At 52.3% G+C, this 26,130-nt stretch overlaps 2 protein-coding genes across 5 annotated transcripts in view; both read left to right on the forward strand.

The window, feature by feature from the left end:
* The first annotated feature begins 243 nt into the window (after positions 1 to 243).
* Positions 244 to 20,649, forward strand: Pdcd6 (programmed cell death 6). Of its 4 annotated transcripts, none has more exons than XM_070042105.1 (6): positions 244 to 411; positions 2,734 to 2,795; positions 7,734 to 7,778; positions 11,393 to 11,551; positions 15,779 to 15,953; positions 20,068 to 20,154. In XM_070042105.1, the coding sequence occupies exons 1-5, from the start codon at positions 311 to 313 to the stop codon at positions 15,937 to 15,939; spliced, it is 528 nt and encodes a 175-aa protein (XP_069898206.1). In that variant the 5' UTR covers positions 244 to 310; the 3' UTR covers positions 15,940 to 15,953; positions 20,068 to 20,154. The 4 variants fall into 4 exon arrangements, with proteins under 4 accessions (XP_069898206.1, XP_069898205.1, XP_069898203.1 ...); XM_070042102.1 differs by having other exon boundaries at positions 255 to 411; positions 15,779 to 15,888; positions 20,068 to 20,649; XM_070042103.1 differs by having other exon boundaries at positions 255 to 411; positions 11,393 to 11,545; positions 15,779 to 15,888; positions 20,068 to 20,649.
* Positions 20,650 to 25,716: 5,067 nt separating this feature from the next.
* The window catches only part of Ahrr (aryl hydrocarbon receptor repressor), a 72,217-nt gene continuing 71,803 nt past the window's right edge, over positions 25,717 to 26,130 (forward strand). The window contains exon 1 of the mRNA XM_070042081.1: positions 25,717 to 25,812. The gene's annotated coding sequence lies outside the window, so the exon portion shown is untranslated. The remainder of the gene's footprint in view (positions 25,813 to 26,130) is intronic.

The raw sequence follows: 26,130 nt of genomic DNA on the forward strand, positions 1-26,130 counted from the left end.
GCGTCCGGCAGGCGGGGCCCAGGTCCGGCCTTGGCGAGCTCGCCATCGCTGGGGGAGGCCGGCGGTGGAGGCCGGCCGCGGCTCGGCGTTGCGGGGCGCAGGGCGCGGCGGCAAACGCGGGCAGCTCCGTCTCCCACGGGGAGCACGCGCGGGAGGCCCGGGGCGCCGCCGGCGACACGCGCGACGCGCTCAGCCGGGCCCGCCCCTTCCGGAGACACGCTTCCGGAGCCGGAAGTCACGCGCGCGCAGGCCCCGCCCCGCGGGGAGGCGGAAGCGCTGCAGTGAGAGCGGAGCCGCGTCGCCCGCGTCCATGGCCGCCTACGCCTACCGCCCGGGCCCCGGGGCCGGCCCCAGCCCCGCCGCGGGCGCGGCGCTCCCGGACCAGAGCTTCCTGTGGAACGTCTTCCAGCGGTGAGGCGGGGCCCGTCCCCGTCCCCGTCCCCACCCCGCCGTCCCCGTCCCCGCCGTCCCCGTCCCCACCCCGCCGTCCCCGTCCCCGCCGTCCCCACCCCGCCGTCCCCGTCCCCACCCCGCCGTCCCCGTCCCCGTCCCCACCCCGCCGTCCCCGTCCCCGTCCCCACCCCGCCGTCCCCGTCCCCACCCCGCCGTCCCCGTCCCCGTCCCCGTCCCCGTCCCCGTCCCCACCCCGCCGTCCCCGTCCCCGTCCCCACCCCGCCGTCCCCGTCCCCACCCCGCCGTCCCCGTCCCCGTCCCCGTCCCCGTCCCCGTCCCCGTCCCCGTCCCCGTCCCCGTCCCCACCCCGCCGTCCCCACCCCGCCGTCCCCGTCCCCGTCCCCACCCCGCCGTCCCCACCCCGCCGTCCCCACCCCGCCGTCCCCGTCCCCACCCCGCCGTCCCCGTCCCCACCCCGCCGTCCCCGTCCCCGCCGTCCCCACCCCGCCGTCCCCACCCCGCCGTCCCCGTCCCCGCCGTCCCCGTCCCCACCCCGCCGTCCCCGTCCCCGCCGTCCCCACCCCGCCGTCCCCGTCCCCGCCGTCCCCGTCCCCACCCCGCCGTCCCCGTCCCCGCCGTCCCCACCCCGCCGTCCCCGTCCCCACCCCGCCGTCCCCACCCCGCCGTCCCCGTCCCCGTCCCCGCCGTCCCCGTCCCCGTCCCCGCCGTCCCCGTCCCCGTCCCCACCCCGCCGTCCCCGTCCCCGTCCCCACCCCGCCGTCCCCGTCCCCGCCGTCCCCGTCCCCGCCGTCCCCGTCCCCGTCCCCGCCGTCCCCGTCCCCACCCCGCCGTCCCCACCCCGCCGTCCCCGTCCCCACCCCGCCGTCCCCACCCCGCCGTCCCCGTCCCCGTCCCCGTCCCCGTCCCCGTCCCCACCCCGCCGTCCCCACCCCGCCGTCCCCACCCCGCCGTCCCCACCCCGCCGTCCCCGTCCCTGCCGTCCCCGCCGTCCTCCCGTCTCCGTCCTCCTCCCCGCCGCCCCCCTCCTCCCCGTCCCCACTGCCCCCTCCCCTTCTCCCCTTCCTTGTCCTCTCACTCATCACCGTCCTCCTCCCCGTCCCCGCCGCCCCCTCTCCTTCCCTGTCCTCCTATCCGTCCTCGTCCTCCTCCCCGCCGCCCCCTCCCCGTCCCCACTGCCCCCCCTCCCCTTCTCCCCTTCCTCGTCCTCCCACCCGTCCCGTCCTCCTCCCCCGCTGCCCTCGTCCCCTTCCCCCGTCCTCCCCGCTGCCCTCATCCTCTTCCTCCGTCCTCCTCCCCTTCCCCCTTTCCCCTCCCCGCTGCCCTCATCCCCTTCCTCCGTCCTCCTCCCCTTCCTCCCCTTCCTGGTCCTCCCCCCTTTCCCCTGTGCGCCTCCCTTTCCCCCGCCCTCCCCCTCCCTCCGTCCTCCCTCTCGTCCTCCCTGGGACCCCCCCCCCCCGTGAGTTCCCCTCTTCGTGAGTTCCCCTCTTCGTCTTCCACACCTCCTCACCGCCTTCCCCCTCCTCCTCATCCTCCCTGCCCCCCCCCAGTTCCCCTCTTGGTCCTCCCCCCCCTCCAGCCCTCCTCACTGCCCTCCTTCCCACCATCCTCCTCACCGCCTTCCCTTTCCTCATTCTCCCTGCTCACCCCCATACACACACTAATTCCCCTTTGTCCTCACTCCTCCTTACAGTCCTTCATCCTCCTCCCTGCCCCCCATGAATTCCCCTCTGTCCTCACCCCTTCTCTCTCCACTCCTCTCCTCTCACGAATCCTCTCTTCATAGTTCCACCTCCTCTAGTCCTCCTACCCTTACACACACACACACACACACACACACACACGCACACGCGCCTGCGCGCGACAAGGCCACGGGATGTAGTCTTAGGCTCAGGGTTGAGATGCAGTTTCCAGCACCCCAGAGGAGCTGAAGTGCTTGTTTCAGAAATTGAGCACTGTGAAAACAGACAAGGATCCCCAGTGTCTTCCACTGCTTCTGAGTGTGACTAGTTCTAGTGACCTATGGCCAGGGAGCGATTTAACTAGTTCAGATATGAATTCATACAGGCCTGGGGTGGAGCCAAGCAAAGCTTGAGACAGTGACAAAGGGGATTTAGCCTCTTAGAGGCTAGAGGGGTCCCCCTAAAGCTCAGGGCAAAAGGGGCATGTGGCATTCAGTCACAGTGGCAGGTCTGCTGAGCAACAGTACAGGAGTAGTGTCGGAATACATGTGAATGTATAGTGATGGAAGACATGTTCTGTTCTGTTTGCTTTGCTTTTCGTGCACTTTTCCTCACAGCTCCCCTGGCCTTGATTTTGTAGGGTTGATAAAGATAGGAGTGGGGTGATATCGGACAATGAGCTTCAGCAAGCGCTCTCCAATGGTGAGTTGAAACCTGATAAGTTACTAATAAGCCATTTCCTTTTGGAGTATCCCAAGTACGGGTCACTGTTAAAACCAAGTTGTTGTGGAGGTCTTTCTGTTCCATGGGTTCCTGGTTGTATTCATGACTCCTACCTTACTGAGCGCCAACAACTGATCTTGACGACCTTGGAACGTACCACCTGAGAAGTGGGGCTGGGATGCAGGTCTTAGGAGAGAAACGGGGTCTTGAATGTGTGGGTGAGTTAGTCCCAGCGCATCTGGGGAGGACCATCCCAGACACTAACAGAATGTTTGAGGGGTCCATGTGGCCACTTTTATGATGGGAACTGCTGAAACGTTAGAGCCAGATTGGGAAGTGGGGGCTGTTGCTTCGGGGTGATAGGGAGGCGTTCTTATCGGCTGGGGGAATAATAAGCATTCTGGTGGGCTGGGAGGGCCGCGGCCCTCCCGTGGAGTATAGTGGGGGCTTTCTATGGAGTCATTGTTAGAGACATTGTCCTTCATCAAATGAGTTCCAGTCCCTCTTCTGTCTTCTGGTTTTGTATTGGTAACTTACTTTCGAGAAGTCACTTCTACAGTCTGCAAGTGTTGGAAGGCTGATGTATAGTGGACACACTTTCATGTTGTAGTTGGTTGGACAAGAGATTGGGCCCTTTGGCTGCAGTGCCTCTAGTGTTAGGACCATGCTATTAGCACATGATAGACATTTTGTTCTTTCTGAGAATCTGTGTTAAGTGAGGGGTGGTGTTGGCTACAGACTGGGAAGGTGGCTCATTGGTAGAGCGCTTGCCTTGCATGCATGAGGCCCTGGGTTCGATTCCTCAACACCACATAAGCAGAAAATAAAAGCCAGAAGTGGCGCTGTGGCTCAAGTGGTAGAGCGCTAGCCTTGAGCTGAAGAGCTGAGGGACAGCACCCAGGCCCAGAGTTCAGGCCCCATGACTGGACCCCCCCCAAAAAAATGAAGGCTACCATAGCACCATTTCCCACTGTCTAACCTGTGTGAACAAAGAATCTGGGTGCTATTTCAAAGTTTTGTTATTAGACAATTAAGAGATTCCATTGCCTCTACCTTGGTATTATGCTTTCTTGATTAGTCTCTTCTGTAATTTGCATCTCTGAGTGTACGTCCTTCTCAGGGGAAATATTAGGTAGGTTTATTAGAAAGTGCCTTGTTTCCCAGCAGACTGATAAGCAAATCCTGGCCTAAAACTTGACAACAGAACTCCAACATGGTAGAGGGCTCCAGTGGGAACCCTGAGGGAGGCTGCCTGGGTTCAAATCTTGGGCAGGCACACAGTGTAGAGAGGGTAAATAAAGGAAACCTAGGCAAGATGCTCTCAGGATGTTGAAGGTTGTTAGTTGTAGATACTGGTGGAGGTAATGTTAGTGCTGCTGCTATTGGCCAGCTTGGTGGGAGATAAAGTAATGTCAGTGATCATGGGTTCTACTTATGAGTATCCTATGGACACAACATAGGGTGCTCAGCAGAGTGTCCCCTACCATGGGAAGGCGAGACCACCTCACCTGCTCTGAGCACCTGGCGCTGCTCTAGTCCTCAGCAAGTAGTGGTCAGGACACAGCCTTGGTCACAGCTGTCACTCAGCCTTTGTCAGGAGCCTGCTTGAGAGAGCAGCAGCTGCCTAAAGGGTATTGAGACGTACCTCCTCCCGTAGTTTCAAAGATTAGCTCCTACTGGGCCCCAGTGAAGTAGGGAAACCCTCAGCTCCTGTTGGGGTCTCTTTAGCCTTGCAAGGCCTCAGTCTGCATCCCTAGAGGGGTGGCAGCCTGAGAGGCTGAGGCCGCTGTTTTCTTTTTGTATCTTACACGACAGTCTTTTTTTGGCTTGAGTCTTTCATCTTCAAGGTAGCTGCTAAAAATTTGAAGATGCATTTGTGGCCTCCTGGTAATGAGAGTTTAGAATTAGGAGGTAAATTTTCAGACTCCTTTCTTTCCCTCTTAAGCCTCCTATTTTATGGGTTGGCCAACATAAGTGAATTTTATTTTACTTTGTGTGCAAGTTTCTTCCATTTCTCTCTGGGCACCATGATCACCGTTCAGCCCATGGAGCAGGTGAGGTGGACGCCACAGCTCTGCCTTGTCGTCTGTGGTGCTGTTGGAGCAGAGCCAGGATGCCTCTTCAGAGGGGGCTGTGGACGCTCGCGGCTCCTGTGCTCTGCCATTCTTTTCCTTGCCCTGGAGCATTCCTGTGGTGTTTCCCTGTCTCTCTGCTTGCTAGCATCCCCACATGCTCTGCAAGGCACCTGTATTTCTCTGTCCCCCTGCCACGTGCTCCGGGTTCCCCTGCTTTTCTTTCCTGCCGTGGTGTGTGCTGCTCCTACCCGGGCTACCATTCTTCATTCTGATGGACCCTGTCTCCATTTTCTGATGCTACAGCACTACCACAGACAACAGACAGAAACTCATTTTGCTCAGCCTTGGAGGTTGGGAGGTCAAGAGCGTGGTGAGCTCTGGTCAGGGCTTCCAGGCTGGTCATTGCTTGGTAGAAAGTGAAGTGGCAAGATGGAGGCAGGCCCTCTGTGCCCGCCTCACCTCTGACTGCTAACATACCAGTGCCAGGTTCTGGGGGGAGCGGCTTTAAACCTCAGCTTGCCTTGCATGCATGAGGCCCTGGGTTCGATTCCTCAACACCACATACGCAGAAAAAGCCAGAAGTGGTGCTGTGGCTCATGTGGTAGAGTGTCAGCCTTGAGCAAAAGAAAGGACAATGCCTAGGCCCTGAGTTCAGACCCCTTGATTGGGAAAAAATAAAAAGAAACCCCAGCTCTTTCTGGTTACTTGATCACAAGTACCATGAAGTTCACCGCCTTCTTGGGTGCAGGATCAGCATATTTGTGACTTAATAGATGCAAATCAATTCTCTCCATCTCCTTCTGTGAACTACCACAATATGGTTGAAAAACTACTTTGATTTCTAGTTCTGGGTTAGTCTAGTGTTTTGGTATTGAAACCAGATTAAACTTTCAGGCATTTATAGGAAGTTGTAAATTCAAAAATAAAATAGTTTCCCACTTTAGTCTGAGATTCTAAGCGTAAGCTCCCTGTAGCAGTTCAATTGACGCATGCTGAGTATGTCTGTAGGCCCTTACTTGGGTCTCTAGGAGACAAGGAGCTACTGAGCAAGTACCTTTTTTAAACTTTCACATCATACTGGTCACCAGTGGCTTACGCCTGTCTTCCTACCTATCCTAGGCTGAGTACCTGACAGCCCAGGAAGGAAAGTCAGTGAGAGTCTCATCTCCAGTAAACCACTCAGAAAATCAAAAGTGGCTCAAGTGATAGAGCGCTTGTCTTGAGCTGAAGAGCTGAGGGACAGCGCCCAGGCCCAGGGTTTAAGCCCCATGACTGATTTTTTAAAAAAGGAGGGAAAAACTTTCACATCATTTTTTTGGCTTGTAAAAAAACTAATCTCAAGTCTTTTGTGCTTTGAATTGGGTTTTCTAACATAACCTAGTTGTGATTTGAGGAAAATTTTGAGAGTTTTTTTAATGTTTCAGTTTTTAAATTTAATATACAAAGGGGTTGCAGTTACATAAGTCAGGTAAAAAGTGTGTGTGTGTGTGTGTGTTATTTTTTTTTTTCTGCCAGTCCAGTGACTTGAACTCTAGGCCTGGGCTCTGTCTCTGAGCTTCTTTTTTTTTGTTGTTGGTCGTGGGGCTTGAACTCTGGGCCTGGGCGCTGTCCCCAGCTCTTCAGCTCAAGGCGAGCGCTCTACCACTTGAGCTACAGCGCCACTTCCGCTTTTCTGGTGGTTTATTGGAGATAGGAGTCTCACAGTCTCTCCTGCCCTGGCTGGCTTTGAACCTCGATCCTCAGATCTCAGCCTCCTGAGTAGCTAGGATTACAGGCGTGAGCCACCAGCGCCCGGCTCTCTGAGCTTCTTTTGCTTAAGGCTAGCACTGTACCACTTGAGGCACTGAGCCACTTCTGGCTTTTTCTATGTACTGAGGAATCAAACCCAGGGCTTCATGCACACAAGGCAAGCACTCTACCACTAAGCCACATTCCCAGCCCAAAAGTACATCTCTTTTTGGACAATGTCATCCCTTCCTTCACTCAAATGTTACTTTATTTTAAAGGTAATTTTATCAGAGTTATAGTGTCTATTAAGAGACTGGAGAGAACCCAGACTAAGGCAAGATAAGTCCTTGCCTTAGACCAACCCAATTACAGAGTGTTACTTTGTGCTGGAGCACAGGAGGGGTGTGATCTCCCCATGCCTGGTTCCTGGAGAGGGTGGAGGGAAGATGAACTCAGCAGGCTGGGCAGCCTAGTCCCTCACATGGCCAAAATGACCAACTTGTCTACTTTGTGGGAACTGAGCTCCTAGAAGGTTCTGATGGAAAATTACTTTCTCCCCAGCCGCCTACCCCAAAGGTCTTGAGCTGAGCTGTGCCATTCTACCTAGTTAAACCAAAAATACGATTTGTGGCAAACCTGTTTTTGCTTAGTGATTGACTACAGAGAAACCCTGGACCTTATCCTACTTTGGCCTAGGCCTGTGCTGCTTGAGTGAGGTTTATCCCTCAGGCTCTGGGAGCTCCCCAACTGCTGTTACTCCGTGTCTCTTGTAAGAAACTATTACCATGATACTTAGCCTAGAGAATTGTTGACCTGAGAAGTGTGTCCGCTCTGAGACACTCACCACACCAAAGCTCCACAGAGAAACAGTTAATTCCTAGGTTCTAGTGATTATATGGATGTTTGGCAGGACACGGAGAGCAGTACACACTTGATGCAGAAGAGAGGTGCTTAGTTAGGGCTCTTGAGTGCTCTCAGAGTCCCTAGAACCTGCTCTCTGCTGGGAACCTCTGGCTGCTGGCTCTCAGGGGCTCTTCCCATAGGTGAGGCAGTCAGGTGTCGTGTCAGATGGCTTTATTTTGTCAGGTTGGTGATGTCTGTCATTTGTTTTCAGGTACATGGACCCCATTTAATCCAGTGACCGTCAGGTCAATCATCTGTGAGTATCTGTGCAGACAGGCCAAGTCCTGCTGCTGCCTGGACCAACTTGTGCTTCCTTTTCTCTGTTTCTGGGATTTCAGTCAGATGGTGTTGGGTCCTTGCATTCCACCCTCCCTACCTCTACATCAACTCTTGCCTCCTTATGTTGTTTTTCTGATTTTTTTCACTTGAGTTACAGCTTAACTTGTCCTTTTACTCTCTAATGCTAAAAGTCCTAGATGTATAGAACTTCTGGAAGAGTATTTAGTTGTCTTTAAGCCTTACTTGGTTATTGTTGACAGTCTCTTGCTCATTTTTGATTATACCTTTCACTCAAATGTATATGATGATGTGTTTTGTTTTAGGGGAGGGGATCGTGTGGCTTGAACTCAGGGGCTGGCCACTATACCCGAGCTCTTTTGCTCAAGGCTTGTGCTCTTTGAGCCACAGTGCCACTTCTGGTTTTGAGTGGTTAATTGGAGATTAAGAGTCTCACAGGGACTTTTTTGCCCAGACTGGTTTTGAACCACAATCCTCAGATCACAGCCTCCTGAGTAGCTATGATTACAGACATGAGCCACCAGCGCCCAACTATGATTATCTTTTTTTTTTTTCCAGTCCTAGGGCTTGAACTCAGGGCCTAGGCACTGTCCTTTAGCTTCTTCTGCTCAAGGCTAGCACTCTACCACTTGCCACAGCGCCACTTCTGGCTTTTCCTGTGTATGTGGTGCTGAGGAATCAAACCCAGGGCCTCATGCATGCTAGGCAAGCACTCTACCACTGAGCCACCTTCCCAGCCTATGATTACATTTTTTTTTTTTTGTCGGTCGTGGGGCTTGAACTCTAGGCCTGGGCGCTGTCCCTCAGCTCTTCAGCTCAAGGCGAGCGCTCTACCACTTGAGCTACAGCGCCACTTCCGCTTTTCTGGTGGTTTATTGGAGATAGGAGTCTCACGGTCTTTCCTGCCCGGGCTGGCTTTGAACCGGAATCCTCAGATCTCAGCCTCCTGAGTAGCTAGGATTACAGGCGTGAGCCACCAGCGCCCGGCGCTATGATTACATTTTAAGTATGTTTTTCCTGAAAAAGTAGTTACTTATCCTTACTTTGCTGTGTTCCTCATGACCCCCGCCCCAGGAGGGTGATCTTCCTCTGGTTATGGTTCCTGCTAAGCCTCACATAAGTTTTTCTTTGTACTGTAGGTTTGTGTTTGGTTGAATTTAGTATGCACAAGCTGATGGCTTGAATGGCGAGTGGGCCCTAGAGAGAGCATGCTCAGTATTCCTGCTAGTCAGCTTGCTGGTTCTCAGTTTGGGTTTGTTCTTGCTGTACAGGGAGCAAGTATTTGAGGCCCACATGCAAGAACAGGGGATGGACCTCTGGCCAAATGTTCTCACAAGACGGTCACCGTCTTTTTGGTTTCTGAAGGATTTCCTTTTCTGGGAGGTGGATTTTTCCTCTAGCCTTCTGGAGAGACAGTTCCCTTCCAGCCCGTTAAATAGACAATCTTGGGACCAGTACTTCATTCCACAGGAGCCAGGACACATGCCCATTGTTCCCTCCCATTGTTCCCTCCTGTGAGCGCTTTGAGAAGGTTCTCAGTACTGTTTTGTGAACCCAGTGGCATTCTGCAAAGTGTGTTGGTGTCCGACATGTGAGTTGGAGGCAGTAAAGACTTACTAGGAGGTTTGCTGGCTGTGGCCGAGCCTTCAGCACTAGGAAGATGTGGACCCTCTGGCAGAGGTCAGTCTGGAAGCTGGTCTGTCCATCCTCAACTGAAGGTGCTCTTTAGCATTTGCCTGTGTGCATTATGTCTGCACCACACCATGCATGCAGTTTTTGTCTCTGGGCATCCCTTGGTGTGGAGTTTATTACACATTCCTTCACTGGGATTGGCCCTGGTGGCCTGTAATTTTAGCTCTCGGGGCCTGAGAGCAAAGGATCATGGTTTAAAGCCAACCCAGGGAGAAAGTCTGTGAGGAGGCTATCTTCAATTAACCATGCTGGAGGCGTGGTTCATCAGCTGTGAACCACAAAAGGTGAGGGGTGGAGGCCCAAAATTCAAGCCTGAGTACCTCCCCCTACCCCTCAAAGTCACTGGATTGTCCACAGTCTTTGTCCAGCCAAGGTCACTGCTACAGACACTAAATGATCCCTCATCTCCTCTACAGCAGGAACTCAATCTGAGTTTTTTTTACAGTTTTAGTCATTGTGTCATTATATGTAAACATAGTTATCGGTTCTTACATAAATACATGGTTCCAGAATTTCTGTTTCTTTTGTTTTTTGTTTTTGGAACCAGGGCTTAAATGAAGAACCTCATGCTTGCTCCATTTTCTCAGCTGGTGTTCTACCACCTGAGCCTGCTGTTTGCTGGTTATTTTGTAGGTGAAGTCTGGTGGATTTCCTGAACAGGTAGAATTATAGGCATGAGCCACCAGTACCTAGCTACTGATTTTTTTTTAACTTGTATCCTAGCATTCATATACTTTTTTCTTTGTTGTGCCAGTTCTGGGGCTTCAGAGCTTGGACTCACCCATCAGCTTTTTTTTGCTCAACACTAGCATTCTACCCTTTGAGCTACTTCTCTAGTAGAGAGAAGTGAAGTAGGCCTACAGCTCTACTTCTCACTTTTTGGTGGCTAATTAGAGGTCAGAGTCTCAAAGACTTTCCTGCCTGGGCCGACTTTGAACTTCAGTCTTCAGATCACAGCCTCCTGAGCTATGAGGATTACAGGTGTGAGCCACTGGCACTGGCTTTGTTTATATATATATTTTAACATTTTGCATAATTAGACATAAACATAGTTATCAGTTCTTACATGTTTGGGTCAAGAATTAAATTTTTTAAAAAATGAAAGTCATGGGCTGGGAATGTGGCTTAGAGGTAGAGTGCTTGGTTCACATGCATGAAGTGCTGGGTTCATTCTTCAGTACCATATACTCAGAGCTGAAAGTGGCGCTGTGGCTCAAGTGGTAGCTAGCTAGCCTTGAGCACAGAGAGGCTCAGGGATAGTGCCCAGGCCCTGGGTTCAAGCCCCAGGATTGACTAAAGAAAATTTAAAAAAAATGAAAAGTCATGTTTTTTTTTTTAAAAAAAGTATTGCAATAATTCAGGCAGTTTTACGGTTTTTTTAAAAATGATTTTGTAATGATTATTTTTGTAACTATTCTAATTTAAGTCTAGAATTCTACCTTTTTTAAGTGAAGTATCAAATATTTAAAAGAATCTAAAAGTAATAGGACAACAAACAGCCTCTGTCTTCCTAATTAAAATATGGCTTCACTGTCCTAGCTGTGCTGAGCCTCGCGCAGGAGGTGTGGCCTGAGGAGTGAAAGGGGTAGGCCCTGTCCCAAGACTAGAAGCCACAAGTAGGAGAGCCATTTACCTCTGCACCCCACTTTTCTCTTGGTAAAATGAGAGCAGCCCCAGATGTCAGCTTTCTAGAACATACTGTAGTGTAAAAAATTGTTTTTAAGTTTTATCATGGCTCCATCCACAATCTGCAGCACAGTGTGTGTGTGTGCGCGCGCAAGTGTAAAGGGCAGGCCGGCACCTAATGGGTAAAGTCTGGTGTAAAACCTGACTCTTTACACATGGAGACCTGATAAGTCACTGCTGTTCTTTGTGTCTCAGCTATGTTTGACCGGGAGAACAAAGCTGGAGTGAACTTCAGTGAGTTCACTGGTGTCTGGAAGTACATCACAGACTGGCAGAATGTCTTCCGCACCTATGACAGAGACAACTCCGGGATGATCGACAAGAACGAGCTCAAGCAAGCACTCTCAGGTTTTGGTAATTCACTTGTCTTGATTGGGTAGCAGATTGCGGTTTGGAACCCAGGATCTTCTTCAGCTTTTTTAACTCATTCCATGTGAAATTTCTGTTTACATTGTACAGGTTCCTATTTCAGTATTATTTATGTCGATAATGTGTCGTGAAGGCTTATGTGGAGTCTTCCATGCAGTTTTCATCCAAAATGAGATAAGAGCTATGCAAATGGTCCACTTTTGTGAAATGGGGTGATATGAATTGAGAATGTGGCATTTGAAACAATTTAAAGTAAATAAATGAAAATAAAAGGAGAGTGTACAGTCTATTGATATACAATTCTAAGACGTGATTCTGTAATTTGTCAAGAATAACTCCGTCCATCCAAATTCTGCCTCGGGAGAGCACGCCCATTCTCAAGTGCATGCGCCACAGAGTGTTTGCATACCTGTTGGGCTCAGGTGTGTGACTTTGTGCCATACTTCTCACACATGTTCATGGTCTGCCCAGAGCACATCTGAGGCTTCCAGAGCTGCCATTGTCGCTGAAAGACGCTGAAAGTATTTCACAAAGGAAATACTACTGGCATGTCTGGGGCCAACCCCAAACTCACTGTGATTATACCAAGAGTCTAGTTGGGGACATTTTCATTCAGTACTTTGGTCATCCGTCCTAAATTATCAAACTCTCTGTTTTCTTTAAAAGAATGCTTATAAATGCCTTCTAGAAAAAGTGAAATTATAGTATAGTGGATTGTGGGCATTCTGCATCTTCCCTCCCTAAGTGTATTATGTCTGTACCCTGTGGATGCTACTATGGCTTCTCTTGTCCCCATCTCTCCTTCCAGCATGCTTCCAAGGCTGCCTGTACTTGTCACCTTCTGTGTGGGGGGGGCGGGGGGATAAGGGGGAGTGGGGCCTGAACGCTGGGCCTGGGCGCTGTCCCTCAGCTCTTCAGCTCAAGGCTAGCACTCTACCACTTGAGCCACAGCGCCACTTCTGGCTTTTTCTGCTTATGTGGTGCTGAGGAATGGAACCCAGGGCCTCATGCATGGGAGGTAAGCCACTTTCCCAGCCCTGTGTTTTTTTTTTTAAGTGTGTGTGTGTCTGTGTGTATCTGTGTGTCTCCATGTGTCCTGCTAGTCCTGGGGATTGAACAAAGGGCCTAGGTGCTGTCTCTGAGCTTTTTTTGCTCAAGGCTAGTACTCTACCACTTGAGCCAAAGCTCTGCTTTGGCTCTTTTGCCACATAATTGGAGATTCGTCTCACATACTTTCCTGCATGGGCTGGCTTCAAATTGTGATGATCAGCTCGCAGCCTCCTGAGCAGCTGGGATTACAAATGGGAGCCATCAGCTCCCAGTTGTGGTTTATTTTTCATCACAAAAAAGGTGTGGAAATATCATGAGCCTCCATTTGTTCATTGCTTGATTTCAACCATTTCCCATCTTTTTGTTGTGTTCGCTTGTCCTTTTCTATTTATTTATTTTTATTTTATTTATTTTTTATTTTTTTTTTGGTCAGTCTTGGGGCCTGAACTCTGGGCCTGGGCGCTGTCCCTCAGCCCTTCAGCTCAAGACTAGCACTCTACCACTAGAGCCACAGCTCCACTTCCAGATTTTTTTTCTGCTTATGTGGAATTGAACCCAGGCCCTTGTGCATGCAAGGCAAGCACTCAAACCACTGAGCCACCTTCCCAGCCCATCGCCTGTCCTTCTTTATTTCCAAGGCTTTTTTAAATAGTCTCAACACGGTGTCACATCTCCCAGGTTTCTCATGCAACTGCCGCATGTGAACATTGGCTTACGGCATCAGTGTCATCGGCTCACTTTACAAGGTTGACAGTGTTTTTATGATGCTTCGTTTGAATTATGGTCTGGTGAGGCCCAGGAGCAGCTTTTCTCTGCCACCACCTATCCTTTGGAGAGCACAGGCTGTGTTAGTCTCATCCTGTGACCTATTTCCTGTTCCCGTGTTCGTTGGTGGTTGCTGACTTCAGGCCTGCATTTCTTAGGTGACAGCTGTGACTTAAAGAGGTTCCTGTTAATGGGGCTGCAAGCTGCATGCCTGGGCCAGTGGGTCTGGAGTGGTGTCCCCTCTGTTCCTAGGTGGAGGTCTTTGCTTCACCACCAAGGGCTATTGGCTCCGGGAACACAGTAGGTCATTTCTGTTGCCATCTGGTGAAACCGCCATCACCCTGTCTGGAGAAGAGCGTACCTGGCAGAGGTAGATGGGCTGGAAGGGTGGGAATCATTTTCCCTGCTGCCCCACTCTGACCTGCATCCCTGCTATCGGTGGCATCCTGTTCTGTCCCAAAGAGGAAGACAGGCCTCAGAGATGACTTGAGACTGACCAGGAGCACTCTTGTGCTTCTGCTACTGTGCGAGAATGTAGGGCTTCTTAGTGGACCAGTCCTCTGGGGTGGGTGCGGTCCAGTTAGGGTGCAGTGGGTGCGGTTGGTTCGTTAGCAGTGCTTCCAAAGTTAGAGACTTTTTGCTTAGGAGGAGCGAAGGACCATAAGCTGGGCACTGGTGGCTCACCCTTGTAGTAGTAGCTACTCGGGAGGCCACGATTGTTGCTCCTTCTCAGTGAAAACCTGTACTCTGTAGTATGCACCTGTTACCCTAGCTATGGAGATGCCCAACACAGGCGTATCACACCTGAGCAGGAAGTAAGACCCCCCCACTCAGATACAATGAGCAAAAATCACGGCTGGAGGTGTGATTCAGTAGTAAGAGTATCTTCTTATGAGCACAAAGCATTGAGTTCAAAACCCAGTACCACCAAAGAAAGAGAAGGGCCATGGGAAGGAATTCAGAGCCTGGCCTGATGTCAGCATGCCTGATGTGACAGGTAGATCTGGCTCCAAGGCCTCGTTGGGTCTTCCTGGCTATTCTTGACTGGGCTGCAGGGTTTTCAACACAAGTGCCTTGCTACTGGGGCTCTGTTGCTGTCATATGGGTTTTCATTGAAGAAGGCTTTTTTTTTTTTTTTATTTGAAGAAGGCTTTTGATAAGGCTTTGCCTTAACAGCTGGCTTCCAGGTCCTGGACTCTCCTGGACTTGGGTGAGCCAGGTGAGCCATGTCCTGTGGCTCTCTTGTTTACTGTTCATTTTACTACTGGGCTGACTGGTTTTATCCTTCTCTACAACAGTGCCAGTGGCCCCTCTGTCTTCCTCTGTCCTGGCAGGAGAACAGTGGTGGGCCTCGCCCTCACACACACTTGCACAATGCCCTGTGGCTGTGTCCCAAGGCCAAAGCCACCTGGTCACCTTCTAAGCACTTGCTATGTCTTTCTGACTTAAATTAGGAGTCTGGCCTTCTGTTTAGCCTGAAGGGAAGGGTGGGCATGTCACTGGTTTAAGGTCCCAGAACTTAAGTCACACCTCATTCTGTGTGCTCTGGAAGTGCTTTGAACATGTGCTGCATGTTTGTGCCTTTTTCACAGAATGATTAAGTGTTCATACGTGTAAATAACTGGAGATTCACTCAAACAGTCAGCATGCAGGTCCTTGGAGTCCAGCAGGACTGAACACCAGTAAAATGTGTTGGCACCTGGATCTTACTGAATCAGCAAGGATGCGCATGGCCATACATGTAGTGAATAGCGAGGAAGGGGACAAGAGAGTATTGACTGAATGCTGTCTCCAGCGGTGTCTGCACATTGTCAGAGCTAGCTCCCTGATGGAATTACCGTGCGGGATGAGCATTCAACGATGCTGACCTTTGTGAGGCTGTTTGTACCTGCAGCTCCCCTGGTGTCAGAGTACTAATTTATGTAAGGTCCCCCTCACTTAATCTCTTCCTGATTTAGGCATATGCTTAACTGAAGCTTCTTTGAGATTTTTGCCTTTCAGAGCATTCTCTGATAGTAAGTGTCCTGTGGCAGCAAGTCACATCTGTAACTGTCAAATCTCGAGTAGCAGATGTGGTGAGATGGTACCCCCTGCATTCAGGAAGGCCAAGCCTGGCTGTCCTGTGGGTTGGACAGAGTGAGTACAGTTACTTAACACGAGCCGGTGAGCTTGTGGGAAGCAGAACTGCATTAGCTTCCACATCACTGTTCCAGTTTCTGGAAAAATAGTACTAGAAACCTAAATTACTTCAGAATATTTGAGTAGTGTCTTGGTTTTTAGAGTGCGTTTGAAGGAATTTGCACTTTTATTTCCACATTGATGATGGCGCGGGAGAGTTTGGAAACGATACGTGTCTGCCTTCCTGACCTCCTTTGACTCTGGTCCTCCCTTCCCCAGGCTACCGGCTCTCTGACCAGTTCCACGACATCCTCATCCGAAAGTTTGACCGACAGGGACGAGGCCAGATTGCGTTTGATGACTTCATTCAAGGCTGCATCGTCCTGCAGGTGACTGGGCAGCGAGCATCATGCTGGTTTTCTGAGGCTCACGGAGGCTGACGGGAGGACAGGAAGTGGGTAGCCAGCAGAACGGGGTGCCACCGGCATGTATAGAATTGCCTTATCTTTGGAGAAATAACTGGTGTTCTGTTCATAGTTTTTTATACCCTTGGATATACAGCCAGATGCTATATAAATACATTTCAGTTTGATTCTTGTAAGGTCAGGAGCTGGAAAAAAGCTGTTGCCTAGTGATGGTGTAGCTATTATGATTCATAATGTCATGATATAGCACAAAGCATTGCATTTTTACAGTAATAGCTGGTGTGAACCTTGGTTGTCAGTCTTACAAAGTATAGCACATAGTTAACTTACAGTGCCTAATCCTTGGTAATGATAGTAACCTACAGCCTGACTTACATTTGGTATACTATGCTTTTTATCATTATATAGCTGCTTTTGAAAAAGCTTATTACAAACACACTGTTTACCCTGGTAGACACCTAGTATCTTATCCTTTATTGCAACCCTTATATGAAGAGGCCGTGCTGATTGATGGACCTATGCCCTCTGCTACCAGCCCACTCCAAAATGTTCTATGATGTGTACAGTCCTCAGGACATACATGGCCCTTGTTAGGTACGTGGAACAGTCTGCCTGCTGCCTTTAGTTAGATATCCAGGTTATAGCTTAGAACTTTGGAGTTGAAGTGGATTGATAAACTTTTAGGTGTCTTTAAGACTTGAGGTGGAGTGCTTTGAACACAAGCGGTAGTGGCACAGCATAATGATTAGATTGAGTGATAGCCATTAGTGTAGGTGTGGTGCTTGTAATACCTCTCCGCACCACACTCCTTTTCAGCATGGAAGAGGTATTTCCCCATATTGCTACAGTACTAAGTCCTTGTAGTTTGAGTCCAGGTTGAGGTCATGTCTGCTAGCTTCATACACATGGAAAAATAAGGGCCACACAGGGTTTTTGGATAAGATGTGGAATTTTGGAAAGTACTCAGATCTCTTCCAGTAGTAGATCAGTGTTAATATCAGAATTAATAGATCAGTAAAAGTGCATTTTCTCTCAATTTGACCTGCTGGTTTAGCACTCTGTGATTTCTTTAAAAGTGATTATAGGCCTAGCCTGGTGGTATGTACTTATTATAATCCCAGAACCTGGGAGGCTGAGCCAGGAAAAATGTGAATTTCACTGGAGGGTAGATCCATTAGGATTCAGGCACCGCATCTCTGAACTGGGAAGGCCTTGCCTTGTCTTTCCCCTCCCCCCTCCCCGCTCAGTTCCTCTTAGGTGGTCATGGGACATGAACTCTGGGCCTGGGCACTGTCCCTTAGCTTCAGGTCTAGTGCCCTGCCACTCTGAGCCACAGTGCCACTTCCAGTTTTCTTAATGGTTTATTGGAGATAAAGAGTGACATGGACTTTGCTGCCCAGGCTGGCTTTGAACCACAGTCCACGGATCTCAGCCTCCTGAGTGGCTGGGAGGACAGGCGTGAGCCAACAGGGCCTGGCCAGGTCAAAACACTTTTTTTTTTTTTTTTTTTTTTTTTGCTGGCCCTGGGGTTTGAACTCTGGGCCTGGGCTCTGTCCCTGAGCTGCTTTTGCTCAAAGCTAGCACTCTACTACTTGAGCCACGGCACCACTTCTGGCTTTTTCTTCTTATGTGGTGCTGAGGAATTGAACCCAGGGCCTCATGCATGTGAGGCAAGCGCTCTACCACTGAGCCACCTGCCCAGCCCCTGGTGGAGCACTCTTAAGAGGAGCATTGTGGAATTTCTCTGTGGACTGTTTCTAAAGTGTTGTAGAGTTTCCAGTTTTCATTTGTCCCATAAGTAATAAACTTCTGATCCTATGTTTCTGCCTAATTGTGGGCCTGTTGGCCTTCAGCAGCTCGGGCGACACAGTCAAATCCTCTGGGTAGCTCTCCAGCCCCCAAAGGCCCAAGTCCTCCATGTGAGGTGATTTTTGCCTCCCAATAGCCAGCACGGGACTCACCTGTTCCTGAGTCCAGCGTCCCACTCTGACCGTGGCCTTAACCACTAGACAGAGTTGGTGGAATCTAAAAGAAAATAGGCCATGCCTCTGTAATTCCAGCCACATCAGAGGTAGACAGGAAGATCGTGGTGTAAGGCCAGCCTGGGTAAATACTAGGGAGAGCTCACCTCAAAAAAAAAAGCACAGGCACAAGCCAGCTTTTCTGGAGGCCAAATTAGGATCCCCATCTGAAGCTGCCGTAGCAAAGTGCAGCACCTATCTGGAATGCAAACACAAGCAAAAGGACCAAGTGGTAGAGCCACTGACTAGCAAGCATAGGCAAGTGTTCAGTCCCCAGTGCTGAGAAAGAAAAGCTGTAGCCTACAAGTGAAAATATCCTTTCTTTTTTTTGTTGCTCGTGGGCCTGAACTCTGGGCCCGGGCGCTGTCCCTCCGCTCTTCAGCTCAAGGCGAGTGCTCTACCACTTGAGCCACAGTGCCACTTCTGGCTTTTTCTCCTTTTGTGGTGCTGAGGAATTGATCCCAGGAATCGAACCCATGCATGCAAGACAAGCACTCTACCACTGAGCCACCTTTCCCAGCCCCTGAAAATATCCTTAAAAGTGTTTTCCTTTGTCTTTTTTCCAAGAAACAAGTTTTTTTGAAGTCTTTTTTTTCTTTTATATAAAATGACATGGAAAGCGGTAAGAATCCTGGGGAAATACAAATAGAATATAGATGGGGAAATGATGGAAGGCAACATTGGTCAATATGCGTTGTATTCTAAATTGACGTTGAATTGAAACCACCCTCTATACAATTATTTAAAGATTATTTTTAAAGACATTTAAAAAACCAAATAGAATATTAGAGAAAGAAGATTTACCCTTTCTTTGTTTTTTGTTTTGTGGTGCTGGGATGTGAACACAAGACCTCATACATGTGCGGCAAGTGTTCACCTCAGCGCCTCTCACCATTCTCGGAGTCAGAACTGACGACTGCTGCTGTTGGTGCAGTTCTGTGCCACTCAACCACAGGGAAGCTTTTCTGTGGGATGCAGCACCAGAGGGTTTTGTTACTGTGCATACAGCATATAGCATATATGCTGTATGTGTACAGCAAAACTTTCTGTATGTCTGTGCTCCGTGGCACATCTGCTATTCAGCTTTCTGTGGTTAGTTACCACAAAGACCTGACAATTTTGCAGGTGTCAGCTGATGGTTGCACGGTTGTTTTGGGTCTGGTTAGGGTTAGTGTCCTGATAGGAGTGATGGTAGAGAAGCTCCCTCTCATGACGGTCAGAAAGCAAAGTTGGGACAGGGGCTCTAGTACCCTCTTCTAGGGCCTTAACTTCCTTCCACAGGTTCCACTGCCTATGGTTCTATATCCTGGGAACCAAGACTTCTCTAACACATGGGCTCTGGGACACATTCCGGGTCCACCTTGTACCAGTTGTTAATCATATCTGCAGTCTTCCACTGACCAAAACACAGGTTTTGTGGTGTGTGACTGGAGTGTTTGTGCTAGTATTTTTCATACAGAAACATTTAATGGCTGACACATGGGAGTTGGAGGCCAAATGAACTCTAGTAGGTCTTGATGCGTTGGAGCTGCTGTATTTTTCTGTTGCCACTTGGAGTTGACTTGTATTTTCTTGGCACTAAAGTATATTTTACGTCCATTCAGAAGTGGCGCATGCTGTGTTAGGGTGTAGGGTGGTTTCCTCTCTGCTCCTGACCTGGCCTGCTCTTCAGGCTATTAAAGGTAAAGGGTTAGAGGGTGGGGTAGGCCCTGCATGGTGTGTACACAGCCTGTGCTGCTGTCGGCAGTGCCTAGGTTGGGCCTTTTTCCCTGTCCTGAGCTTTCCCTGGCCCAGGCCCCCACCACCAGCAGAGGTGAGTTACCAGGAGGAGCTGTCTGCTGAGTGGTGTGGACTAGGAGCAAGGGCCGCGTTTGGGCCTGGTCGGGTTGGACTTGCCCCACCCTGTGACCTTTCTCCTTGGACTTTGCTACCCTGTGGTCTGGAAATGCTGACTATGGTGCTCAGGGCTTGTGCCTCCCTGAGTCCATACCATTGCTGATTGTCCCCCTAGGAGTTAAGGAAAAACCGGTGCTTCTGATTCATATTGGGTCCCTGTGTGTTTTTTACATAAGCCTGTTGCTTTCTGTTCAGCCAGTACCCATCTAAATCCTTGTTCTCCTAGAGGCTGACAGATATATTCAGGCGCTACGACACGGATCAAGATGGCTGGATTCAGGTGTCTTACGAGCAGTATCTCTCCATGGTCTTCAGCATCGTGTAACTACATCTTGTGAATATCAGCACCGTTTGGGAAGAAAATGCCAACCCCCTACCTGGGGCAAATCAGGACACAGATGCAGTTAGATTAGTTATTCTTCCTTCTGTGGGTTTTCTATAATTAATACTTGTGACCCGACTGTACATACACGTTTAAACCATTAGTGCTATTGCAGCTGTAACAGTAGCTTCAGTGATATGATTACAAACCTTGGCTTTGCTGACTGGGCCGTGAGGTAAAGTGTAATAATGATTCAGATATTTTACGTGCAAGCAAAACATGTATCATGTCCTTTTCTCAACATCTTCAGTTCTGTAATTGAAAATGCTTCCACTAGAATAGAATTTTCGAATTATATGGAATGTTATGAGTAATAATGGAACTTGCACAGAAACTTTTCATGTGCCTTACTTTTTTAAGAGAGTATTTATTATATTCATTGAAACATACAAAATATGCAATAAAATAATGATACAGAATACTGGACTACATTTTGGTTTCTCTCATTAAAATTTTTTTTCATGTCTCCAACATGCACCATCTGAGATGCGCACATGTCTGAACGTGTGTGATGTTGACCCGTGCTTCGGACACCACTGGAGGGTGTGGACGGTACATTCAGATTTCGGGGAAGGGCATGAGGACATTGGGGTTCTGTTAGGTGCCAAAGGTAGAAAGGTGTACCCATGGGCTTTCTGGAGACTAGAATCTGAGGGTTTCTTACCTGGGTGTACAGTGGTGGGATCATGGGGGGGGCCTAGAGTATGACCCCAAGATGGCAGTCTCTGGAGAGACACATGCCAATTGTACTGCAGACATGACTAGAGTCATGGGTACCACTAGGTACGGTCAGCTTCCACGAGTCTAGCACTTGGTGATACCTAGCTGTTTTCTTCCTTTTTACTTTTTTTCCCCAGTCCTGGGGCTTGAACTCAGGGTTGGGGCCCTGTCCCTGAGCTTCTTTTTGCTCAAGGCGAGCACTCCTACCACTGAAGCCACAACACCACCTCTGTCTTTTTTTGTGTATGGGGTACTGAGGAATTGAACCCAGGCCTTCATGCATGCTAGGCAAGCACTGTACCACTGAGCCACCGTCCCAGCCCTATCATACTATCTTTGTGGGAGGGAGGTGGGAGCGTGGGGGGGGGGGTCATGGGGCTTGAACTCTGGACTTGGGTACTGTCTCTCAGCTCTTCAACTCAAGGCGAGCACTCTACTGCTTGAGCTACAGCGCCACTTCCAGTTTTCTGGTGATTAATTGGAGATAAGAGTCTCTTGGACTTTGCTGCCCAGGCTGGCTTTGAACCTCGATCCTCAGATCTCAGCCTCCTGAGTAGCTAGAATTACAGGCGTGAGCCACTGGTGCCCGGCTTGTCTTACTGTCTTATACTGGCACTTTCACCTACAACTGTTTCCATTGGGCAGCTATACCTATGGAAGTTTCTTATTGATGAGCCTCAAGCATGCTGGTCCCAGTGTGGGGTCCGCCCAGCTTTGTCTAGCTCTTCTTGCCACATGTCTTTAGAGAACCTATGTAACACCTGAGTGTACCTGTTCCACATTCCTGAGATGTGCACGTATACCAGAGGTATATGATGGAAAAGGGGGATGCCTTCCCTATCTCACAACTATGTGCATCTATACCATACACTTAAAGGTCATCTACATGTGGTGTATTTATTTCACACTCTGCAGGAAGACCTGAGCTGTTTGACATGGTCCGGGCTACGGGAGCAAACTCAGAATGGCCTGAGTCAAGGATTCCAGCCGTGGAGCATGGACTCGAGTTCTGTGATTTGTAGGGTAGGGTCTTCTCTGTGATCTGGAAGGCCAGGAGGGCACGGGGCTCAGGGGTGTGGGAAGGCAGTGCCTACCCAGAGGCAAGCAGGTTCCCAGCTGTTCCCAGGTTGTCCCAAAAAGACCTCCTGGCATCCAGGGAGGGCCGCCAGTGCCTTCCCTAAAGCAGGGTGTCTGGGGTCTAGCAGCCAGAGCAAGGAAGCCAGACTCAGGTGTCGGAGAACAAGAGTGCTGAACTGGAGCTACTGCCACGGTCAGTGCAGCCACACAGACCTGCCCTCACTGAAGAATGGCTGGAGTAAGTTGTCTGTCCGTGTGTCCACTGAAGCTTTTGTCCTGTTGTTCCTTTAGAACTGCATAGGGTGGAGTAAGGATGGATGGAGCTGGTTAGGGATTGTGGATAGCCGGTGGTATTGTCCACGGGGACCCAGCGTTGCTCCAGAACACTCTGTAATACACTGATCCTGTATCACAAGGGGGAAGACATTTTTATTTATTTATTTATTTTTGGGTCTGGTTGTGGGGCCTGAACTCTGGGCCTGGGCGCTGTCCCTCAGCTCTTCAGCTCAAGGCTAGCGCTCTACCACTTGAGCCACAGCACCACTTCCAGCTTTTTTTTCTGCTTATGTGGTGCTGAGGAATGGAACCCAGGGCCTCAGGCATGGGAGGTAAGCACTCTACCACTGAGACACCTTCCCAGCCCCAGAAAGACATTTTTAAAACGTTCTTATGACAAGCCAGTGAAATTCACTCTGGAGACTCTCTTCTCAGTTTTACTTAATGTCCGCATATAGAATTAGAGAGGAACCAACTTCCTCCTTCCGCAGGTCTGTACCCAGACATACCTGACCTCTAATCAAGCACAATTGCTAGGGATTATTTCTTGACTCTCTTGCATTTTATCTGATGCCTACGTGTCTCCTTCACTGGTGTGTAGGCAAGTAAATCATGAAGTCTTTGGAAGAACTTAGGCTGGGATTCCAAGGAGGGAATCTCTTGGCATCTTAGATGAGGATACCACATCCATTCAAAACAGAATGGGCTTCTAGAAAAAAATGACAAAATGGTGCATAATTCAGGAATTAGACACAAAACATCTGGAAAGGTTAATGCAGAGGAAAATTACAAGGAACACATTTTCAAAAGGAAAAAGAAAACTCCCAGAGCTCCGTGTGAGGCTGGTTTGGAAAGTGCCAGCTCTGTCCCAGAAGAGACCTGAAGATGGCAGCAGAGGTCCATCCAGGAGACCGAGATGGGCAGAAGGGCTTCCCTCGGTCTGGTCTGGGAGCCAGGCTCAGGCTACCTGGGGAAAACGTGTTGTGTGCAGGCTCAGGTAACCTAAGTACACAAGTACACTATCCACTGTTCCTCCGTCTAGGGATTGGGAAGGAAGTGACCCTCCGGAGACCAGGCAGTCAGGGCCCAGGGGCATTGCCAGAGGGAGCAGATGGAGATGGAAGGAGGGAGGTGAGGGGCAGGGCTGGCCACAGGAGCAGGGCAAGAACAGCCCTGATGAGCCCGAGATGAGGTGATGTCAAAGGTCAGGCTGGAGGAGGACCTGGCATCTCCGTCCTGTGCCCAGGCAACCTGGACCCTACCCTGGGTGAGATGTGGAATCCACCAGGGCAGTGTCCGGCAGGAGAACTCAGAGACAGCACACGGCCGGTGGCCACGGCTGGGGTCCCCACGGGGCAGCCACCCAGCTGGGGTCCTGGGTATTGGTTTGGGTCTGCAAGGCTGGGGCTCTCAGACCAGGATGGAGGGTGGAGGGTGGAGGATGGAGGATGGAGGATGAAGGATGATGGGTGGAGGATGGAGGGTGGAGGGTGGAGGGTGGAGGATGGAGGGTGGAGGGTGGAGGATGAAGGGTGGAGGGTGGAGGATGGAGGGTGGAGGGTGGAGGATGGAGGGTGGAGGATGAAGGGTGGAGGGTGGAGGATGAAGGGTGGAGGGTGGAGGATGATGGGTGGAGGGTGGAGGGTGGAGGGTGGAGGATGGAGGGTGGAGGGTAGAGGGTGGAGGATGGAGGATGAAGGGTGGAGGGTGGAGGATGATGGGTGGAGGGTGAAGGGTGGAGGATGAAGGGTGGAGGGTGGAGGATGATGGGTGGAGGGTGGAGGATGGAGGATGGAGGATGAAGGGTGGAGGGTGGAGGATGATGGGTGGAGGGTGAAGGGTGGAGGATGAAGGGTAGAGGGTGGAGGATGATGGGTGGAGGGTGGAGGGTGGAGGGTGGAGGGTGGAGGATGAAGGGTGGAGGGTGGAGGATGATGGGTGGAGGGTGGAGGATGGAGGATGGAGGATGAAGGGTGGAGGGTGGAGGATGATGGGTGGAGGGTGAAGGGTGGAGGATGAAGGGTAGAGGGTGGAGGATGATGGGTGGAGGGTGGAGGGTGGAGGGTGGAGGATGAAGGGTGGAGGGTGGAGGGTGGAGGATGATGGGTGGAGGATGAAGGGTGGAGGGTGGAGGATGATGGGTGGAGGATGAAGGGTGGAGGGTGGAGGGTGGAGGATGGAGGGTGGAGGATGAAGGGTGGAGGGTGGAGGATGGAGGGTGGAGGATGGAGGATGAAGGGTGGAGGGTGGAGGATGGAGGGTGGAGGGTGGAGGGTGGAGGGTGAAGGGTGGAGGGTGGAGGGCCTCCAGCAGCTCCGTCGGCCCCTGGGTTATGGAGGGTTCTGGAGGGTTCTGGAGAGTGGGGAGGAGGGAGGGGCAGGGGCAGAGTTTGGCCACCACCAGCTGGGGGGTCCGGCGGGGCGGGGCGGGCTTGGCGGGGCGGGGCGGGGCCTGGTGAGCAGGGAGGGGCGGGGCGGGGCCTGGTGAGCAGGGAGGGGCGGGCGGGGCGGGGCCCGGTGGGCGGGGGCGGGGCGGGGCCCGGTGGGCGGGGCGGGGCCTGGTGAGCAGGGAGGGGCGGGCGGGGGCGGGGCCTGGTGAGCAGGGTGGGGCGGACGGGGCGGGGCGGGGCGGACGGGGCGGGGCGGGAGGGGCGGGGGTGGGTGAGTGGAGCGGGGCCGGGTGAGCGGGGCGGGGCGGGGCGCGGCGGGGCGGCCCGGGAGGACCGCAGCGGCCGGGAGGAGCTGGCGCCCGCGGGCGGACGGCGCGGACGGCGGCGCCCGGTAAGGGGGAGGCCGGGCCGGGCCGCGGCGGCTGGAGGTGCGCGCGTCGAGGAGCCGGGCGGTCGGGAGGGGGGGCGCGGGGCCGCTGCCCGACCCGACCCGACCCGACCCGACCCCGGGGCTCGCCCCGTGACCTCCCCACCCCGCACAGACCCTGGCCCCGGGCTCGCCCCGTGACCTCCCCACCCCGCACAGACCCTGACCCTGACCCCGGGGCTCGCCCCGTGACCTCCCCACCCCGCACAGACCCTGACCCTGACCCCGAGCTCGCCCCGTGACCTCCCCACCCCGCACAGACCCTGACCCTGACCCCGGGGCTCGCCCCGTGACCTCCCCACCCCGCACAGACCCTGACCCCGGGCTCGCCCCGTGACCTCCCCACCCCGCACAGACCCTGACCCTGACCCCGGGGCTCGCCCCGTGACCTCCCCACCCCGCACAGACCCTGACCCCGGGCTCGCCCCGTGACCTCCCCACCCCGCACAGACCCTGACCCTGACCCCGGGGCTCGCCCCGTGACCTCCCCACCCCGCACAGACCCTGACCCTGACCCCGGGGCTCGCCCCGTGACCTCCCCACCCTGCACAGACCCTGACCCCGGGGCGCGTCCCCGTGACCTCCCCACCCTGGGCAGCCTGGACCCCCGCAAGACCTCTGTTTCCTGCCCACCGGGGGCCCCACACGGCAGGGGAGAGGCGGCCGAGCCTTCCACAGCGACATGACCAGCCACCGGGAGGTGAGTGTGCACACGGGCGTGTGTGTCAGCCACCGGGAGGTGAGTGTGCGCACGGGCGTGTGTGACCAGCCAGAGGGAGGTGAGTGTGCGCACGGGCGTGTGTGTCAGCCACCGGGAGGTGAGTGTGCGCACGGGCGTGTGTGACCAGCCAGAGGGAGGTGAGTGTGCGCATGGGCGTGTGTGTCAGCCACCGGGAGGTGAGTGTGCACACGGGCGTGTGTGTCAGCCACCGGGAGGTGAGTGTGCGCACGGGCGTGTGTGTCAGCCAGGTCCCGGCCTCGGTCTCCTCCCCTGCAGGCCCGACCCCCGCTAAGCCTT

This window comes from Dipodomys merriami, unplaced genomic scaffold (genome assembly GCF_024711535.1).
Source record: "Dipodomys merriami isolate MVZ:Mamm:240054 unplaced genomic scaffold, mDipMer1.0.p SCAF_32, whole genome shotgun sequence".
Taxonomy (NCBI): Eukaryota; Metazoa; Chordata; class Mammalia; order Rodentia; family Heteromyidae; genus Dipodomys; species Dipodomys merriami.

What these genes read in the sequence shown, in the direction of transcription:
- Pdcd6 (XM_070042102.1), top strand. Translation starts at nt 311, where the DNA reads ATGGCCGCCTACGCCTACCGCCCGGGCCCCGGGGCCGGCCCCAGCCCC. An exon ending in CTGTGGAACGTCTTCCAGCG is followed by an intron (nt 412 to 2,733) that starts GTGAGGCGGGGC and finishes TTGATTTTGTAG; the next exon opens with GGTTGATAAAGATAGGAGTG. An exon ending in GACCGTCAGGTCAATCATCT is followed by an intron (nt 7,779 to 11,392) that starts GTGAGTATCTGT and finishes TTTGTGTCTCAG; the next exon opens with CTATGTTTGACCGGGAGAAC.